General features: G+C 44.4%; 2 protein-coding genes across 2 annotated transcripts in view; one reads left to right on the top strand and one right to left on the bottom strand.

The window, feature by feature from the left end:
- Vwa3b (von Willebrand factor A domain containing 3B) overlaps positions 1-21,802 on the top strand; it is a 169,678-nt gene that overhangs the window by 92,557 nt on the left and 55,319 nt on the right. Inside the window, exons 12-14 of the mRNA XM_041655900.1 lie at positions 1,106-1,204; positions 6,917-7,096; positions 21,129-21,259. Coding sequence (XP_041511834.1) covers positions 1,106-1,204; positions 6,917-7,096; positions 21,129-21,259 — 410 coding nt within the window. The remainder of the gene's footprint in view (positions 1-1,105; positions 1,205-6,916; positions 7,097-21,128; positions 21,260-21,802) is intronic.
- On the bottom strand, positions 9,932-10,848 carry LOC121450828 (60S ribosomal protein L6-like). Its single transcript, XM_041656154.1, has one exon. The coding sequence runs from the start codon at positions 10,846-10,848 to the stop codon at positions 9,967-9,969; it is 882 nt and encodes a 293-aa protein (XP_041512088.1). The 3' UTR covers positions 9,932-9,966.

The raw sequence follows: 21,802 nt of genomic DNA, 5'->3' as shown, positions 1-21,802 counted from the left end.
GGGGAAGTGGTTCTAGGATCACCCTCCCTCCCCACGAATACCCCAGTTGACAGATCTTGCTTATATAAAATGGAGCATGTTTGCATATGAATATGCATATCCTTTTATATCTCTTTCAATCACCTTCAAGTTACATGTTTGTAACATAATACAGTGCTGTATATAGTATATATGTAAAATAGTATAGCGAATGCTTACAATAATATATTACTTGGGGAATAATGAATTTTTTTCGATATTCAGTGTCTGTGTAATATTTTTAACATGCTTGATTGACTCCCAGGGGTATGGAACCCATAGATCCAGGCTGCCTGCTACGTCTGTTTATTTTCATCATACACAAAGCAGAGCATCAGGACTCCATGCATTCACATAAGATCCAATAATATGTCATGCGAGCCGGGCGGTGGTGGCGCACGCCTTTAATCCCAGCACTTGGGAGGCAGAGGCAGGCGGATCTCTGTGAGTTCGAGACCAGCCTGGTCTACAAGAGCTAGTTCCAGGACAGGCTCCAAAACCACAGAGAAACCCTGTCTCGAAAAACCAAAAAAAAAAAAAATATGTCATGCGATCATGCGATTTAAGGTCAGTGTTCCACCCTAACCTTTGTAGGTTGGATTTATGCTAGAAACATTCGTGTGTTCATCATTAGGCCAGCAATAAGACCACACTCGAGTTTGCCGAATTCTGGGTGGCACAAATAAATCCTGAGTTGAAACGAACATGATCCCAACTGGGATGCATTCAGGCAGCTTGATCCAACTCTGCTGACAGCAAAGCCAGCCTTGAGTGAGTGAGTATCTCACACAAAAACACAGACGAAAATTTCATTAAGACCCCAGTTGTCAAGACAGGAAACCCACAGCCTTGGCTCATAGCAGATCTTGAACTACCTGGCTAGAGACTCTGATGGCACACCTGGGAATTTGGTTTCTTGAAATCCCTGGTCTTAAGTCATTTTCTCAATGAAATTTTGTCTCTTATTTCAGATGCCTTTTTGCTCCCCCCCCCCCCCCCCCCCGCACACACACACCCGCACTGAGCAGAGAATACACTTCACTTGTTTGTGCAAACTGTTTTGACTGCCTCTTTTCTTCCCCCATAGGCTGGAAGTTCCACAAATACCCTGAACGCCCTGAAAATTGCTTTTGCTGACAGAGAAACAGAAACCGTCTACCTTTTGACGGATGGGAGACCCGATCAGGTACTCACTAAAAGACTAATGAATACCAGTTGAAGAATGTCGTGGGAAGGGAATGCTGAGAGGGGGAATGAGACCTTTCCAGGAGACATCACGAGGCAGAGAAGCTGATCTTGGTGACTCAAACCTGCCATCCTACTTACATAGGAGGCCGAGGCAGGAGAATGACAATTTCAACAGTTGCTTGGTTATAGAACGAGTTCAAGACCAGCATAAGCAACTTAGCAAGAACCCCCATCTCAAAATTTTGTTCCGAAAAATTTTAAAGAGGGTTAAGGGTATAGAGCTCAGGGTTGAGTACTTTTCTAAGCATTCAAGAGGCTCTATGTTCAATATCCAGAGTCCCCAGCACCACCCCAACAAGAGCTATCGAGAGGTATGTCCCTGGCATAGGGAAGCAGAACTGAGGTACGACAAGACACCAAGGGCCAACCGTGTCTTCTACAACTGAGGAACATTTATGGGCATTGTGACGGTGATGATGTTTTATGTTCAGTGTGACCCATATTCACAGGCCTGGAGGCCACACCAGGGAAGGAGCCGCTGCATTCCACGGCACCCTGGCTTATGTTTATGACAAAGGAGGACCGCCGAGACTGCCTTCCATTTCTTTCCTTTGAGGACTCAATCTAAACATGTCACTGGGCCGCACCCTTGGTTCTATCCCTAATTTTAGCTTCACCCTCACTTAAACAAAAGCAGGCCTTTCAACTGAGACATTCTTGGCTTTGTTTAGCCTGCCTGGGAAATATTTGAGACGTTTTAGAAGAGTCTGTTCTGTTTCTTTCGAGCTTTGTGAATGAAAGACGAGGACTCCCCGCGTTAAGTAAATACGAGGATTTTCCAGGCCAGCACAATGTAAATTAACTGCTAAGGTGAATTAGTATCAACATGTATCCTGCCTCGGAAGATGTTTATATGTGCAGACTGCCTGTTCTAAAGTACCGTGTCAAATGACTCAGGGATTAAATACTAAAGCCACCGGATTTTACTACTGCATTAGATTCATGGCAGAGAAGTGGCATTTCAGGGAAATTGAATTTGGAAGGCTTTCCCTGTCAACTTCATTGCGGTTTCTATTCAAAAGCAGTCTGTCACTCTCATGTGTGTCCTGGGTGGTGCCAAGGTTTGACTGATCCTCGCCTTAGGGAAGTTTACCTTTAGGGAATGCGCTAGAAGTATACAGTCTATTTTGATACAATCCAGGGGCTGAGATTGTCTGGTCTATGTCTAGCAGCACAGAGGAATGGATTTAGCTATATAAGATGGGCAGAAAAACCAGGGAGGGTTCTCTAAGTAGAAGGGGGGCATTCGTGCTGTGTCTGGAAAGAAGAGAAAGAACTTTCTGAACAGAAGAAGCCGAATTGTCCTAGGTGGGAGGTACAGAAAGGTAGGCATGAGGGTCATGCTTAGAGAAACAATCAGGGCATGACGGAAGTGTGCACTGTTTGTTGTGGGGATGTTGTGCAGGTCCCCACAGTGGGGACCTTTCATAGGAACAGAACTTATCACCCCTCCCTAGTTTGGAAGCATGACGCCCCGATAATGCCAGGGACATGCCAGCTATGCCAGAGCTTCTGCTGGGACCTCAACAAGGGCCTGTCAGCAGTGTCAGCTGGCAGCAGGAGAATTGGGAAGGAAGGGACTTCCTTTAGAGTCAGTGGGACTTGGTGCCTAGCTTGGTAGCAGGCAGTGGGAGAGAGGAGAAGGCAGAGGAAGTTGGAAAGGGGTTAACTGCTTTCTGGCTCATTGTGATATTACTAACGCAAGCAAAGTTTCAATTAAGAACAGACAGGGTTGGGGTTCTAGTGAGCATATTGTTTGTGTGCTTGGGCTACATGGATGCCCAGAAGCCCCAAGAAATACGAGGATGGTTCAATAGCTCAGGGTTTCCCACAGCATAGCATTCCAGGGTCCTGAAATCTCACATCAGTATATCCAAATACATTCACGTAGCTTTCTAAAGATGAGTAGCTTTTCTGAGAGACTGTGGTTCATTTGAACACAAAGGTGACAGTCAGAGTCCCAAGAATGACGATTACCCAAACCTAACCCTATAAATGCGTCAAAGCGTTTGGTGTTCGTGTTTACCTTTTCACACGCAAGTCTCTTCTGAAGATTCTGTCAAAAAAGCAAATGGATATCAGATATTTGTGTTCTGTGTAAAATATATTAAGGAGCCCCACCAAGCCTCCATGGTTTCAGTAGTGATAACAAGTTTAAGCTAACACTGGCCCAAGAGCCCCAGGCTCTGTCAGGACATTCTTCCTATGAGTTTAGCTGGGGGAGGGGGGGAGGTTTGGGAGTGGGAATGGGGTAGGTTCATTCTTGTTTGCCAGTTCTCACTACCTTTGAGGAAGCTCACTGTGTAGGGCCAGTGCGATTCAGAATGCTCAGCAGTGTTTCCTTATTGGACGACCATGTGGACAATCTAGATCCACCGGCATCCACTTCCTGTTCGTTCCACAGTCAGGCCAGCATCAGAAGGTGACACGCTCTAAAATTCACCATGTTCCAAGAATTCTAGAAATGTCAGTCTTCATAAAGTAAAAAGGGTCCCATTACACAACAGTACTCTGGTGGGCGTGGGCAAAGTTTAGTCCAGCTCTGGCTGTGGTTATTTTAGGACTCCTTCAAAGTCAAAGTCTTTCCAAGTGGACGTGACGAATACTTTTGTATCCTTCTAAGATGAGAATAATGGATAAAGCCTAGCACAGGCCCTATGGAGTCTAAGGATGGCGAAGTCACAGGCGAGGAGCCTGCCCAGGTAGACCTTAAGGTAGCAAGGAAACCCAGGGTCCCACTTTCCTGCCGCTGCTCTGGGTTGATGATGGAGAGTTAGCTGCGCACCTTGCTCAGCCTTCTCTGAGGGACTGGAGAGAGCTGCCGGCCTCTGTGAGGAACCCGGGAGAGAGTCCCTGGGATGAGAAAAGCTTCCTCACTCTTCCACAAGAGTACAAGAGGCTATGGCTCCTCCACTCCACAGCCTGGAGGACCCTGTCAGGAAGTCTCTGTGGAGAATCAGAGCAAGCCAGGGTGTTGTGGGAAGAGCTTGATGCTGACCTTCAGAGTCTTCCTCTGCGGTGTTCTGAGGGTGTAAACCAGCTGAGGCAGTCTCGAGCAGCCAGAAGATAGGAATGGCTGTTGCATTTGCGTCGAGTTTGCTTTCCAGTCTAGGGCACGCCATCCCTCTCCCCAACTGTCTAGTACCACAGGGGGGCGCTGGAACACCATGTGGGTTTAGCATTGTGGGGTCTGGGCCTGGGTGCAGGTGGTGGGCTATCTTGCTCTAATGTGCTTTTCAACTGGATAGAATATCTTAGAGGTGGAAACCTGGGTTAGGAACTGACCCAACACTGTCCATCAGAGCATTCTTAGACAAGAGTCCCTCAGCTGTAGTTTAAGGCTAGTCCTCCTTCCTCGCGGGGTGGTCCTGAGAAAACAAATGATATGGTATTTCCATAAATGAACTCCATAAATATTGACTGAGTACCAGGGCTTCTCTTCTCAGCCTGAAGCTATAAGAGTGAGCAAGATGGAGAAGGGGCTGATCTTTGATGAAGCTTTTAGTGGAAGGAGAGGCAATGGGCAAATAAATGCATGATGTCACGTAGCTAACGAGGTGGAGGCGCCTGCTATGGTTCCCAGCATGCAGCTAGAGCTATAGCACTGTTGTTTTCCTTCCCCTCTCGGGTGTATTAGCTGTAAGTCAATGTAAGGGCGGCCCTTGCTGACCCTGTTTATTTGGTGACCCAAATGAGGAGGTCCTGTCTCTTGTCTGGTGTGTAGAGTCAAGGAGCAGAGGCTGGGTGTTCCTAGTAAGAAGTGAAGCCCTCATCCCTACCTCAGAAGATTGTAGAAGGATGCCAGGGGAAGCCTGCTAACATCTAGGAAGCCCTCAGAAAGGGGAGCTGAGCCAGGAGCAGGCAGGGTGGCGCACTTCTCTCAGGCCCTGTAGTTGGCAAGAGAAACAGGGGCTGCAGCTTGTTGGTTACATTGAATGGATGTTTGGCTAGTAAGCCAGCTGACGGTCAGAGGAAATTATGAGTAAGCATGGGCTCAAGGCTAGAGCTAAATAGACTGAGGATGTGTGTGAGTGATGGCTTACAGAAGCTCAGTCTCTGGGGACCATTTAAACAGACGCCTTCTCAGGGAAGGCCGGCTAGCTCTGAGTACAGTCCCCTCTTGTTCAGCACCCTTTCCCCCAGAGCTTCATGGGAAAAGGATGAGGCAAGGTTAAAGGGTGAAGGGCAAGAACCACAGGTAGAAGATAGAAGTGGTCGAAGGATGATCAGAGAGGAATTTGTAACACTGAGAACAGAAGGCAGTGTCCTGGGAGGGCTGGGGACAGTCTCTGAAGGCGCTAGTTGGGCTGTAATGGGGAGAAAATGGCAGGGGAATTCTTTCCTGGGAGGTAAGCAATGGTACTGCTAGTTGATGGTGGTCAAGAGGCGATCTCTGTCATCCTCCAGGGGAGTAGGTCCTTTGCCAGCACTCCTGTTCTCCGGTTTGACCACCCGAGAAATTGGTGACATAGGGAAACCTAACTGTACAGAGCCTCAGTTTCTCCACCATGAAATGGAGGTGCTGGCTATGTGTTACTTGGAGGGAAAACTTGGGAAAGGCTGTATCACAGGCAAATGGCGGCCGACTGAGAGCTTCCTTTGCAGGGGTGAGAAATCCAGCTGTAGCCAGCCTAGTTCTACAGTGACCCGCATGTGTGTCTCAGAGAGCAGGCGTTCTCTTGTTTCCACACTCCATCTTCAAATATATGCTCCATCCTCGTTGTCACATCTGTTCCAGGGAGAGAGTCCATTTCCCAGGAATGGAGAAGGACGTTAGACTCCTGTCTTTCTTTCTATTGAGAAAGGGAATCTCTCCCTGAGAACTTCTAGGTCTCATTAGTCAGAGCTGGGTGGTTTGGCTACTCCTAACTGTAAATGGTAGATTTTACTGTCTTATTATTGATTATTTTTGTGCTTTTTTTTTAGCTGACAATATTACTATCATGGAAAGAAACCCAGTGTTTTTATAGCTTAAAATGACAAGAGGAATGGATAGTAGTGTGTGTGTGTGGGGGGGGGGGCGTCATTCTTTCCAAAGCTACCCCACAAGATGCTTGGAAGGAGTAACTGGTGGTTTTAAGGAGGAGCTGGGAACTTAAGCCCTAAATGAAGTCCCCAGTGCATGGACAGACCTCTAACAAGGGGGTCTTTCTTTTTTCTTTCCCTCTATCTCTGACAAGCAAATCGCCTACAACATGGCAAAAGCTGAAATTACTCTTTTGGTAGAGATGTTTGGAATCCAAACTGGGAAACCGGGCACCCACTGTGTGGGATCCCAGTGACTAGGATGTACATGGGGCTCCATCCTAGTACTCTTTGTAGTCCAGACCACAGCCCAGCTGGCATGGCCTCCATGCGTAGGTATGTTTCAGGTTGAGGTGATTTTGTTAGACAAACGTTTTTCCTAAGTTCCTTTTCCTACCACAGAGTGAAAGTTCAGAGGGCCAAGACCATGGCCTTTGGGTCCCCATGATTTTTAGTAGGCTGTTTACATATGGAAATGAACTAACACAGAGACAAAGGGTTGCTCACCGTGTAAGCTATTCCAGTCTCGGAATCTGACTGCCTGTGGCAAATGCTAAGACTGTGTCATGTGATACCATTTTCTTTCTCTTCTACCCTTCCCCATTTCCCCTATTTGTCATTTCAGCCACCAGAAATGGTGATGGACCACGTCAAACTTTTCCAGAATATTCCTATCTATGCCATCTCCTTCAATTACAATGATGAGGTTGCGAATGAGTTCTTGAAGGAGCTAGCCTCTGTGACCGGAGGAGAGTTCCGTGCTTATAATTTTGGCTGCAAGGATCTCATCCCCCAGGATATTCAGGTGGGAACTTGGTGCACTGAGGAAGATGGTTCGTGCATTCATTTGAGTCTCAGAGATCAGGGGCAGCCCCCAATTTGGGAAAATGGCAGCCATATACAATACTGTTAAGCAGCTGGTACATTGAGATGCACCAGTGTTTCTCCAAATGTGGCCCAAGGATCTCAGGATACTTGTGATCGGAGGGAGCTGTGCTCTGAGTTCCCCCAAGGCTGAGAATAGTGATGCGTTGGTCAGAGAGAATGGGAAACCCCGTCCTCCCGTAGGTACTTGTAGAGTACGTAAAATGGCCATGCTCCCTTAGTAGAAGTCTGAAGGACAAGGCTTGGAAGGATGAAACTGTTTCCAAGTAACTTAACTGCATGTATTATAGAACAACTCCCCCAGATAATAATAGGGAAACCAAAATATCTACATTGTCTGGAAAACAATCAAATATTATCAGGCATACAGAACAGCAGGAAAACATCTACCCATAATGAAAGGGGAAAAGCACTGTAGCTAATGTGTGTGTGTGTATGTGTGTGTGTGTGTGTGAAGCTGTACTGATGCAGACAGCATGGCTTTGGTGGAGGAACAGCTGCATAGACCATTAGAACAATTGCAGGAATACCCAGTAAGCCCCTCCTGACTGCTTTTAGACAGAGGCTCAGAACAGTTCAGAGAAGGAAAGATCACCTTTTCGACAAAGAATGGGAACAGCTGACCAACCACAGGCAAAATGAGGAACCTCAATCTAAATGCTGGTCTTCATGCGCATATAGATAGATTAGATCATGCGCATGCAAAGTAGACCATGGGCTTGAATATAAAACACAAAATTATAAAAGTTCTAGAAAGAAGCTAGGCCTTGTGACACAGGCCTACCTATAATCACAGCTTCTCAGAGGCTGAACCAGGGGGATCAGAAGTTCCAGATTTGCCTGGGTTATGTTTAGTCCAAGACCACTGTTCTGGCTAGGGTTTTTCTGTTTGTTTTTATGCCAATTCCACATAATTCAGAGTCATCTGGGAAGAGGAAACCAAATGTTCTTCCCAGATGGAAGGGATTACCTCCATCAGATTGACCTACGGGCAAACATTTTCTTGATTAATGATGAATGTGGGAGGACCCAGCTCACTGTGGGCGGTGCCACTCCTGGGCAGGTGGACTTAGAAGACATAAGAAAGCAGGCTGAAGCCAGGCAGTGGTGGCACACGCCTTTAATCCCAGAACTCAGGAGGCAGAGGCAGGCGGGTCTCTGTAAATTCGAGACCAACTTGGTCTACAAGAGCTAGTTCCAGGACAGGCTCCAAAGCCACAGAGAAACTGTCTTGAAAAACAAAACAAGACAAAAAAAAAAAAAAAAAAAAAAAAAAACGAAAGAAAGAAAGAAAGAAAAGGGAGGGAGGGAGAGAGGGAGAGAGGAAGCAGGTTGAACAAGTCAGAGAGAGGAAGCCAGCAAGCAGGGTTCCTCCATGTCCTCTGCCTCCAGGTTCTTACTTAAGTCCTGCCCTGACTCCCCTCAATGAAGGACAGTGACCTATAAGACGAAATAAACTTTCCTGACCCAAGTTGCTTTGGGTCAGAATGTTTTATCACTGCAACAGAAAGCAAACTTAGAATAGTCAGCCTGGGAAATTTAACGAGACCTTTAAGAAAAGCTTAAGAAGGTTTGGGGAGGCATAAGTCAGTGGTAGAGCGCTTGCCTAGCATGGACAATATCCTGGGTTCAATTCCCAGGGCCATAGAAACAAAGAGTCCACTTAGAAAACCTGCAGAACACATGCAGACATGCTACCAAAGAGGCCCCGCGGGTGTGCTGAATAAGTATGCAGAGGGGCTGGGTGTCACCCACCTTAGAGGAACACAAGCTGAACTCTGGGCATTGCCATGCCATGTCTATCCGAGTGCTGACAAGATGAGCAACCAGGCCACTAGCTCATTGTTGGTGGGAGTGCAAAATCCAGACACACTGTAAAGCAGTCTGCCGTTTCTATAAATGCAAAATATTTAATTACTGTATGACCTTGTCCTTGATCTACCAGGCATGCATTTCAGAGAATGAAAGCTTATATTCATATAAAGTATAAGTAGCCCTCTATCTTCAGGGAAAAAAAAAGAGTTCATAGTTAAATGGGTTCCTCAAAGGTGACTCCAGAGGACTTCCCTGCTGAACTGTACCAGACATTTAAGATGAAAGTAAGTCATATCAGCTCAAGGGCTGAAGGTACAGATCAGTGGTAGAACATTTGCTTAGCACGTGCAAGGATCTGGGTTGTAGAAAGAGTCTTCTAGAACTTTGAGAAGAGGGAGCCCTTTCCCAACCCTCCTCTAAGACAAACACTGACTGATACAGAAACCTAGCTGGAAGTTGATGTTCCTCAGGTGGAAATACACAGAGCTTACAAATGAAACTGAACAAAAGTCAATACATAAAACACCCGACCTACCTGACCGTGCTGGGTTTAGCACAGAAATGCAATGTTAGGGTAGCATTTTAAAAATCAGCATAAACTCACCGTATCAACACGCTTATTTTTGTTTTTATTGTTTTATTTTACATGGATGAGCATTTTGCCTGTGTGTGTGTCTGTGCACCACATGCGTGACTGGAGCCCTTGGAAGCTGGAGGAGGGCATTGTATCCCCTGGGACTGGATCACAGATGTTTGTTCCTCTGGGAGAGCAGCCAGTGCTCTTAACTGCTGAGCCATCTCCCCAGTCCAATGTTGTTATTTTTATTTATCCTCTGAAAATTTTATACATGTACACATCCTCCATGATCCCCTTTGAACTCTCCCAGGGCCCACCAACCCACCTCCCTCAGGACTTCATGTCTTTTTTTTTTTTTTTTGAGACACATAAAGTTGTTTAATTAGGTTGTCAGCAATTTAGAAAACCAGTTTGTGAGGATACATCCCATTGGTCAGACAGAACTGAGAGCGCAGGTAGCCCTGCAGCTGAGGAACAGCTTTGATCTTTGGCAGAATCTGTGAGTCCACCACTTTCTGATCAGCCTTGCGCTGCTCTGTAATCTCATATTTCTCCTTCTCTGTGTCAAAGATCTCGCCCTCCTGATGCCTGGGCTTACGCAGCTGCTTTTTCTTGAAGTAAGTATCAGTCAGGTATTTGGGGGTTTTAACTGTGCTGATATCAACTTTTGTAGAGGTGGCGATGACAAACTTCTGATGTGTTCTTCTCAAAGGAACCCTGTTGAGGGCAAGAGGTCCTGTCACAAGCAGTAAACCACTGCCCAGTTGCTTCAGGAAAACCACTCTCTTGCCCCTGTGGCGCCCGGTAAGGATGATGAGGACAGTCCCAGGAGTGATGCTGGCACGCAGGCGTCTCACATGCTGACTGAAGGGCTTTTTGCCATGGCTCAGCAGCTTCCGAGGCACATCTTCAGTAGGATAATACCTGGGCATTTTTCGAAGCTTAACCACCCGGGTACCACCATTCTTGTCACCACCAAGTGGTTTTGTGACAGTGGCAAGGACCTTTTCCTTTTTCTTCTTCTTTTCAACCTTGGTTTTTGCAGCTGTGTATTTCCTTTTGTACACGGCCTTCCTGGAATACATAGCAGATCGGGAGTACCTGCCAATTCCTCTAACAAGGACTGGATTTCGGCTGCAATGGGGCGTCCCCTTCTTGAGCTTTCTAGCCTTAGGGTCACCCTTTTTGGCTGCACCAGCGGCAGGGGCATCACCGCCAGCCTTCTTGGCTGCAGGTTTCTTCTCTTTTGTGTCAGGTTTCTCGCCTTTTTCACCCGCCATCTTGCAAGATGGGAAAGAGACGACTTCATGTCTTTTTAACTTTTCTGAGTCCAGTTAGTGCTGATCATGCACGAACAGGGCCATCTATTGGGTCATGAGCAACTGTTAGCAGCCAATAGTTCCTCAGCTTATTAATGACAAAGCAAAACTCAAGGCTGGAGAGATGACTCGGTGATTAAGAGCACTTGTTTCTCTCCCAGACGACCCAGGTCAGTTCCCGGCAGCCACATGGCAACTGACCACCAACTATAACTCCAGTTTCAGGGGATCACACACCCTCTTCTGGCTTCCACAGGCACCATGTGTGCAGGTGGGACACAGACATACATGCGGGTAAAACAATCATACACATAAAAGTTAAGTAAAAATATAGCCATTTCAATTTATACACTATAAACTTTTTGCCAGATTCAATGAACATTTCTGTGAGAATTAAATCCTCAAATACCAGGCAAGGTGCAAGGGTGCTTGGTCTGCCACTTTAACACTTCAGAAGCAGAAGGGATGTGAGGCACCAGAGTGGACGGAAGACTCTGCTTATGTTTAGTCAGCATCGTCATCAAGTCAAAAAATACTACGGAATACACAGTGGAGTTATGGAACTAATCATTTACTTAAGCCAGATTATAAGTCATAAGACGAAATGTACAAAAACTTTGTTTCTACCTCCTAGCAAAGAACAATAGAAATTTTATTTTTTTAAATATTTATTTATTATGTATACAATATTCTGTCTGCATATATGCCTAAAAGCCAGAAGAGGCACCAGACCTCTTCTACAGATGGTTGTGAGTCACCATGTGGTTGCTGGGAATTGAACTCGGGACCTTTGGAAGAACAGGGAATGCTCTTAACCTCTGAGCCATCTCTCCAGCCCCTATTTTTAATTTTTTTTTAATTTTAAATTTATTTATTTATTAAAGATTTCTGTCTCTTCCCACCACCACCTCCCATTTCCCTCCCCCTCCCCTAATTAAGCCCCCCCCCCAGCCCGAAAAGCAATCAGGGTTCCCTGTCCTGTGGGAAGTCCAGGGAACCCCCCACCTCCATCCAGGTCTAGTAAGTTGAGCATCCAAACTGCCTAGGCTCCCACAAAGCCAGTACGTGCAGTAGGATCAGAAACCCATTGCCATTGTTCTTGAGTTCTCAGTAGTCCTCATTGTCCGCTATGTTCAGAGAGTCCGTTTTGTCCCAGGCTTTTCCAGACCCAGGCCAGGTGGTCTTGGTGAGTTCCCAGTAGAACATCCCCATTGTCTCAGTGTGTGGATGCACCCCTCATGGTCCTGAGTTCCTTGCTCATGCTCTCTCTCCTTCTGCTCCTGATTTGGACCTTGAGAATTCAGTCCTGTGCTCCAATGTGGGTCTCTGTCTCTGTCTCCTTTCATCGCTTGCTGAAGGTTAATATTCAGGAGGATGCCTATATGTTTTTCTTTGGGTTCTCCTTATTTAGCTTCTCTAGGATCACTAATTATAGGCTCAATGTCCTTGGTTTATGGCTAGAAACCAAATATGAGTGAGTACATCCCATGTTCCTCTTTTTGTGTCTGGCTTACCTCACTCAGGATAGTGTTTTCTATTTCCATCCATTTGTATGCAAAATTCAAGAAGTCCTTGTTTCTTACTGCTGAGTAATACTCTAATATGTATATATTCCATACTTTCTTCATCCATTCTTCCATTGAAGGGCATCTAGGTTGTTTCCAGGTTCTGGCTATGACAAACAATGCTGCTATGAACATAGTAGAGCATATACTTTTGTTGTATGATAAGGCCTCTCTTGGGTATATTCCCAAGAGTGGTATTGCGGGGTCCAGGGGTAAGTTGATCCCGAATTTCCTGAGAAACCGCCACACTGCTTTCCAAAGTGGTTGCACAAGTTTGCATTCCCACCAGCAATGGATGAGTGTACCCCTTTCTCCACAACCTCTCCAACAAAGGCTATCCTTGGTGTTTTTGATTTTCGCCATTCTGACAGGTGTAAGATGGTATCTTAAAGTTGTCTTGATTTGCATTTCCCTGATTGCTAAGGAAGTTGAGCATGACCTTAAGTGTCTTTTGGCCATTTGAAGTTCTTCTGTTGAGAATTCTCTGTTCAGTTCAATGCCCCATTTTATAATTGGGTTGGTTAGCCTTTTACAGTCTAGTTTCTTGAGTTCTTTATATATTTTGGAGATCAGACCTTTGTCAGTTGCGGGGTTGGTGAAGATCTTCTCCCAGTTAGTGGGTTGCCTTTGTGTCTTAGCGACAGTGTCCTTTGCTTTACAGAAGCTTCTCAGTCTCAGGAGGTCCCATTTATTCAATGAGGTCCTTAATGTCTGTGCTGCTGGGGTTGTATGTAAGAAGTGGTCTCCTGTGCCCATGTGTTGTAGGGTATTTCCCACTTTCTCTTCTATCAGGTTCAGTGTGTTCGGAATGATATTGAGGTCTTTAATCCATTTGGACTTGAGTTTTGTGCATGGTGATAGATATGGATCTATTTTCATTCTTCTACAGATTGACATCCAGTTTTGCCAGCACAATTTGTTGAAGATGCTCTCTTTTTTCCATTGTATACTTTTAGCTCCTTTATCGAAAATCAGGTGTTCATAGGTTTGTGGGTTAATGTCAGGGTCTTCTATTCGATTCCATTGGTCGACTTCTCTGTTTTTATGCCAATACCAAGCTGTTTTCAATACTGTAGCTCTGTAGTAGAGTTTGAAGTCAGGGATGGTAATGCCTCCAGACGCTCCTTTGTTGTATAAGATTGTTTTGGCTATCCTGGGTTTTTTGTTTTTCCATATAAAGTTGATTATTGTCTTCTCCAGATCTGTGAAGAATTTTGATGGGATTTTGATGGGGATTGCATTGAATCTATAGATTGCTTTTGGTAGAATTGCCATTTTTACTATGTTGATCCTCCCAATCCAGGAGCAAGGAAGATCTTTCCGTTTTCTGGTGTCCTCTTCAATTTCTTTCTTCAAAGACTTAAAGTTCTTGTCAAATAGATCTTTCCCATCCTTGGTCAGAGTTACCCCAAGATATTTTATGCTATTTGTGGCTATCGTGAAAGGTGATGCTTCTCTAATTTCCCTTTCTGTTTCCTTATCCTTAGTGTATAGGAAGGCCACTGATTTTTTGGAGTTGATCTTGTATCCTGCCACATTACTAAAGGTGTTTATCAGCTGTAGGAGTTCTTTGGTAGAGTTTTTGGGGTCGCTTATGTATACTATCATATCATCTGCAAATAACGAGAGCTTAACTTCTTCTTTTCCGATACGAATCCCCTTGATCCCTTTATGTTGTCTTATTGCTATTGCTAGAACTTCAAGTACTATATTGAAGAGGTATGGAGAGAGTGGACATCCTTGTCGTGTTCCTGATTTTAGTGGGATGGCTTTGAGTTTTTCTCCATTTAATTTAATGTTAGCTGACAGCTTGCTGTAAATAGCTTTTATTATATTTAGGTATGACCCTTGTATCCCTAATCTCTCCAAGACTTTTATCATAAAGGGGTGTTGAATTTTGTCAAATGCTTTTTCAGCATCTAATGAAATGATCATATGGTTTTTTTCTTTCAGTTGATTTATATGCTGGATTACATTGATAGATTTGCGTATGTTGAACCAGCCCTGCATCTCTGGGATGAAGCCTACTTGAACATAATGGATAATTTTTCTAACGTGTTCTTGGATTCGGTTTGCCAGTATTTTATTGAGAATTTTTGCATCGATATTCATGAGTGAGATAGGCCTATAATTTTCTTTCTTGGTTGGGTCTTTGTGTGGTTTTGGTATAAGGGTAACTGTAGCTTCATAAAAGGAATTTGGCAATGACTCTTCTGTTTCTATATTGTGAAATACATTAAGGAGTATAGGTATTAGCTCTTCTTGGAAGTTCTGGTAGAATTCTGCATTGAAACCATCTGGTCCTGGGCTTTTTTTGGAAGGTAGATTTTTGATAACGGTTTCTAGTTCTTCGCGACTAACAGGTCTATTTAGATCATTCACCTGGTTTTGGTTTAGCTTTGGTATGTGGCACTTATCTAAAAACATGTCCATTTCTTCTCCATTTTCTAGTTTTGCGGCATACAGGCTTTTGTAGTAAGATCTAATGAGACAATGGGGATGTTCTATTGGGATCTCACCAAGGCCAGCTGGCCTAGGTCTGAAAAAACATGGGATAAATCCGGACTAGCTGAACATAGCGGACAATGAGGAATACTGAGAATTCAAGAACAATTGCAGTGGGTTTCTGATCCTACTGCACGTACTGGCTTTGTGGGAGCCTAGGCAGTTTGGATGCTCACCTTACGAGACCTGGATAGAGGTGGGCAGTCCTTGGGCTTCCCACAGGTCAGGGAACCCTGATTGCTCTTCGAGCAGATGAGGGAGGGGGAATTGATCGGGGGAGGGGGAGGGAAATGGGAAGCGGTTGTGGGGACGAGGCAGAAATCCTTAATAAATAAATAAATTAAAAAAAAAAAAAAAAAAAAAAAAAAAGATCTAATGAGTCTCTGAATTTCCTCTGTGTCTGTGGTTATGTCCCCCTTTTCATTTCTGATCTTATTTATTTGTGTGTTCTCTCTCTGTCGTTTAATTAGTTTGGATAGGGGTTTGTCGATCTTGTTGATTTTCTCCAAGAACCAACTTTTTGTTTCATTGATTCTTTGGACTGTTTTCTGCGTTTCTATTTTGTTGATTTCTGCCCTCAGTTTGATTATTTCCAGTCTTCTGCTCCTCCTGGGCGTGTCTGCTTCTTTTTTTTCTAAAGCTTTCAGGTGTGCTGTTAAGTCTCCGATGTATGCTTTCTCTGTTTTCTTTAAGTGGGCACTTAGTGCTATGAACTTTCCTCTTAGCACTGCTTTCATAGTGTCCCATAGGTTTGAGTATGTTGTTTCTCTATTTTCATTGAATTCCAGGAAGACTTTAATTTCCTTCTTGATTTCTTCCTTAACCCAGGTGTGGTTCAGTAGTTGACTGTTCAGTTTCCATGAGTTTGTCGGCTTTCTGGAGGTAGGATTGTTGTTGAATTCTAACTTTAATCCGTGGTGATCTGATAAGACGCAGGTGGACACTGATATTTTTTTTGTATCTGTGGAGGTTTCCTTTGTTTCCGAGTATGTGGTCAATTTTCGAGAAGGTTCCATGGGCTGCAGAGAAGAAGGTATATTCTTTCCTATTTGGGTGGAATGTTCTATAGGTGTCTGTTAAGTCCATTTGCTTCATTACCTCCAGTAGTTCTCTTACTTCTCTATTAGGTTTCTGTCTGATTGACCTGTCCATTGCTGAGAGAGGTGTATTGAAGTCTCCTACTACTAGTGTGTGTGGTTTGATATCTTCCTTGAGTTTTAGTAATATTTCTTTTACATACATGGGTGCTTTTATATTAGGGGCATAAATATTCAGGATTGAGACATCATCCTGACAAATTGTTCCTGTTATGAGTATAAAGTGTCCATCTCGATCTCTTCTGATTGATTTTAGTTTGAAGTCAGTTTTGTTAGAAATTAATATGGCCACACCTGCTTTTTTCTTAGGACCATTTGCTTGAAAGACCTTTTCCCAACCCTTTACTCTGAGTAGATGCCTGTCTTTGTGGTTGAGATGTGTTTCTTGTAAACAGCAGAATGTTGGATCCTGTTTTCGTATCCAATCTCTTAGCCTGTGCCTTTTTATAGGTGAATTGAGACCATTAATATTAAGTGATATTAATGACCAGTGGTTGTTCATGCTGGATATTCTTTTGTTTTTGGAAGTAGAATTTGTGTGTCTCCCTTCTTTGAGTTGTGCTAGTGAAGGGTTGCTAGATGCCTGAGTTATTGTAGGCAGTGTTGGCAATGTTGGATTCCTTGGGTTGCGGTTTTCCTTCTATTACTTTCTGTAGGGCTGGATTCGTGGCTACGTATTGCTTAAATTTGTTCTTATCCTGGAATGTCTTGGTTTCTCCATTTATAGTGAACGAAAGCTTGGCTGGGTATAGTAGTCTGGGCTTGCATCCATGGTCTCTTAGCTTCTGCAGTACTTCTATCCAGGACCTCTGGCTTTCATTGTTTCCATAGAGAAATCAGGTGTAAGTCTGATCGGTTTACCTTTATAAGTTACTTGGCTTTTTTCCTTTGCAGCTCTTAGTATTCTTTCTTTAACCTGTATATTTTGTGTTTTGATTATTATATGGCGAGGGGATGTTTTCCTTTGATCCAGTCTGTTTGGTGTTCTGTATGCTTCTTGAATATTCAAAGGAATATCTTTCTTTAAGTTGGGAAAGTTTTCTTCCATAATTTTGTTCAAAATATTTTCTGGGCCTTTGAGCTGTGACTCTTTTCCTTCTTCTATTCCTATTATTCTTATATTTGGTCTTTTTATTGTGTCCCGTAATTCCTGAATGTTTTGTGATGAGAATTTGTTGGCTTTGCAGTTTTCTTTGATCAGAGCGTTTATTTTCTCTATGGTGTCCTCAGAATCTGAGATTCTTTCTTCTATTTCTTGTATTCTATTGATTATGCTTGTTTCTGTAGGCTGTGCTCGTTGACCTAGATTTTCCATATCCAGCTGGTCCTCAGTTTGTGTTTTCTTCCTTGCTTCCATTTCAGTTTTCAATTCTTGAACTGTTTCCATTACCTGTTTGATCGTTCTTTCTTGGTTTCCCAGGGTATTATGTACGTATTTACTCATTTCTTCAAATTTTTGGTTATACTTCTCATCCATTTCTATAAGGGCATTTTTCACATGTTGTTTAAGGGACTCTACTGCTTTCAAAAAGTCAATTTTTTCCACTTCTTCTGTGTTAGGGTGTTGGAGACCTTCTGTTGTAAGATCATTGGGTTCTGGTGTTTTCATGCTGATTTTCAGATTATTGGGTGAATTCTTTCCTTGACGCCTGCCCATCTCCTCCTATCGATGCTATCTAAGGGGTCTGTTAAAACTGGTTCAGGTTTCCCTGCTGGCCAGGGGCTCCTCTTACAAAATGCCCTTGCTCTGTTTCCTGGTTCCTGTCGGGGGGCCAAGATCCCTCTCACCCCTCAGAAGGGTCTTCAAGAATAGGACCGGGCTCCTCCTCTGCCAGGGACCTCCCCAACCGAATGCCTACCTCTTTGGTTTGATTGTAGTGGGGCGATCTGTTCTCGGTGTTTCGCGCGGTCCCTGCAGCCTGCTTCTGCTGCTGGGATGGTTCCCGCCACCAGCAGCCTGTGTCCTCTGCTGTCGATCCGGTCCCTGCCGGTTCCAGCCTGTCCCAGTTGGTCCCCGCCTGCTGCGCTGGGCGTCCTCTGGCCGCCTTCCGCTGCCCGGTGTTCCGGCCGCCTTCTGCCGCCCGGTCAATTTTTTTATTTTTTAAAAATTATTTTTATTGAGCTCTACATTTTTCTTCATTCCCCTCCCTTGTTCTCCCTTCCCCTCCTACCCTCTTCCATGGTTCCCATGCTCCCAATTTACTCAGGAGATTTTGCCTTTTTCTACTTCCCATGTAGATTAGGTCCATGTATGTCTCTCTTAGGGTCCTCTTTGTTTCCTAGGTTCTCTGGAATTGTGAATTGTAGGCTGGTTTTTTCTTTTCTTTATGTCTAAAAGCCACTTAAGAGTGAGTACATATTATATTTGTCTTGTTGGGCCTGGGTTACCTCACTCAATATGATGTTTCTTGCTCCATCCATTTGCCTGCAAATTTCAAGATGTTATTTCTTTCTACTGTGTGCACATTTTTCTTATTCATTCTTCGGTCATGGGGCATTTAGGTTGTTTCCAGTTTCTGGCTATGACAAACAATGCTGCTATGAACATAGTTGAGCACATGTCCTTGTGGCACGATTGAGCATCCTTTGGGTATATACCCAAAAGTGATATTGCTGGGTCTTGAGGGAGGTTGTTTCCTAATTTTCTGAGAAATCGCCATACTGATATCCAAAGCAGCTACACTAGTTTGCACTCCCACCAGCAATGGAGGGAAGTTCCTTTTATCCTCTCTAGCATAAGTTGTAATCAGTGTTTTTGATCTTAGCCATTCTTACAGGTGTAAGATGGAATCTCAGAGTGAACAATAGACATTTAAAATAGACTTACTGTCAATAGCATCAGAGATTAAAAAAAGGAGAGATAGAGGAGGAGGAAAGGAAGGAAGGAAGGAAGGAAGGAAGGGAAAAGAAGAAAAAGCAGAAGGAGGAAGAGGAGGAGGAGGAAGTAGTGGTGGTGTGGGGATATGTGAGCACAGTGAAACACTGCCAAGAGGTGCATTCTGAACATGTGTTGGAGGACTTGACAACATTAAGCTCTCCATTCTCTTCTAATGGATCTGTTACTCAATACAATCCCAGTCAAAATACAAGCAGAATTTTAATAAAAATTAACACACTGGGGCTTGAATGCATAAGAGTGCATAAGAGTCCCTGTTCTGCAATCATGAGGACCTGAGTTTGAACCTCCAGTACCATGTAAAAAGCCAGGGGTTGCTGCAGGCACCTACTACTCTGGCATTACGGGGCAGACACAAGTGGATTCTGAGAGTTTACTGGCCATCAAGCATAATGGAAAGCCAATTCTCTGTTTCATTGAGAGCCTTGTATTCAAGGCAGAAGTCAGAACTCCACGTGCCTGCATCTACACATTCACATGCATCACATACGCGCACACACACATGTACATACATACATACACATACATGTGCACACACATATACACACCCACGCACACACATGTACACACACATACATATGCACATACGCACACACACATAAATACACACCTATGCACACACACACACACACACATGTGCCCGGGCACGCACGCGCGCGCACACACACATACACACACACATCAACAAACTGATCTTATGGGTAGGCCAAGGATTTATTATTACCAAAATAACCTTTCCGAAAAACAAAATTGTAGAACAGGGTCTCGTTATGTAGCCCAGGCTGGCCTCAAACTCTTGGTTCTCATACTTTTGGCCTCCCAAGGGCTGAGGTTACAGACACGTGCTACAATGCCAGGCTGAAAAAAAAATGTATACATATGTATACATATCTAAAACATATTTAGATAATATATACATGTTTTAGATAATATATAAAATTGTAATCTGTAGATGAATAAGTTGATCATTTGTAATAAACCAAAAAAAACCAAGCTTCTCTGAAAAGACTGCCACAATATAAAAAAAAATGCTGTAGAGTAGGAGAGAAAGATTTTCAAATTCTATGTCTACTAAATGACTTATGCCCAGAATATTAAAAAATTCTCAAAATTCAATAATGAGGAAACTCAAAATATGGGCTCTATTTTGGAACAGACATTTTCTCAGAAAGAGTATAGATGGGATCAGGTCATGGGGTGCACACCTGTAGCCCCACTCCTGAAGATGCAGTCAGGAGGACCACGAGGTCGACGCTAACCTGGGATATACAGCAAGACCCCGTTTTAGGGAAAAACAAAGCATTAACAAAAGAATATGTGCATGATAAATAATACAAAAGGATGCTCATCCCAACTAGCATCAAGAAATCCACATTGAAATCACAGACACTATTAGGCAAGGGTTAGAATGGGGGAGAGTCATCGGCCAGCCATGCTCCATACTTGCAAAGATCTGGAGGGTCTGGGACTCAGACCTTACTGGCAAGGTGATAAACTGAACAATCATTTTGGGAAACAGTTTGGTAGTTTGTCCCACACAGTGACATCACCATCCACGTGATCTAGTTATCCAAGGCTCCTATTTACCAAAAGTAACCAGAAGCTTATGTCCACACAAAGGACTCATACACAAGGGTTCATAGCTTTATCTGCAGCAGCCCAAGTCTGGAAAGAGCTCAGCTGCCCGTAAGCAAGTGAACGGATACATGTTTATGTTTATTATACAGAAGAAAACTACTTAACTCTAAAATGAATGAATGGGGGGGCGTCACACTACAATATGAGCGAATTTCAAAATAAGTATGAGTGGAGGGAGCTCCCGAGGATCTGAGCATTTATTGTATGATTCCATTTGCAGAAGATTCAAACGCATGTGTAGTGGCAGAATATATTGAGTAATTGCTTGGGAATGAAGGAGAGGGGTTGTGGGAAGGAGACCAGATTTACAAACCGGGGTAGAGTGCTTTGGGGAGGTGGTGGATATGCTTACCACTTTTGTCGTGACAACGTCACAAGTGTGACTGCGTAAATTCTCTTTGTCATAGGTGACTAATAGACCATAAGGTCGGTTGGACATGGGATGGTGAAAGAGCCCATGAGATGCTTTAGGTTTTGCTCGGCCTGATGCGGTCTGTGTCCCAGGTGATGGCCCGTGACTGTCCACTTCTCACTCAGCAGGATGAAGACATGAACCTTTTGATCCAGGAGATGCAACAGGGCTACAGCGACCTGGAGAAGATGCAGGAGCTTTACTCTGAGTCCTTAGTCATGGACTGGTGTTACAACGGAGAAAAGGGGGGAGGCTTCAAGTGAGTTGCCAGACCATTTCCCTTGCCTCCCCACTCTGCCTCACCCCTCCCTGCTCTATCTGCTCCCCCAGCTCCCCATCTAACCCCCTCTCCCCTGCCTGCCCCACTCCCTCCGTTTCTTCCCCCGCTTCCACCCCCACTCTACCTCACCCTTCCCTGCTCCCTCTGCTCCCCAGCCCCCCATCTACCCCCCCTTCCCTGCCTGCCCCGCTCCCTCCCTGCTCCCTCCAAATTCCTCCCTGCTCCCCTCCCCCCATCTGCCCCTCCTGTGCTCCCCTTTCTGAAGGACTTTGGGGGAATCTAGTGTAAGAAGCATGTAGTCTAATCATGTTACGGTATTTTACAGAAAGAGAATGGTCTAGTACCTGGGCTGAGATCACATATGCACTCTGTATTTTCTATCCAGTATAGATCCCACCACCCCCATCTTGAGCAGTGACAGGCAGAGATGGGTGTCTGAAGTGGAGACAGCCCAGGGCTCAACAGCCTGAGGTCTGGGCTTCAGTCTGTGAAGCACTGATAGGCACTTCACTTCCTCTCACA

The sequence above is a fragment of the Microtus oregoni genome, unplaced genomic scaffold (genome assembly GCF_018167655.1).
Source record: "Microtus oregoni isolate MIOR12 unplaced genomic scaffold, Mior012 000007F_ref0000211, whole genome shotgun sequence".
Lineage (NCBI taxonomy): Eukaryota > Metazoa > Chordata > Mammalia > Rodentia > Cricetidae > Microtus > Microtus oregoni.
Note: the sequence above shows the minus strand (reverse complement) of the source record. Positions and strands in the feature narration are given on the sequence as shown.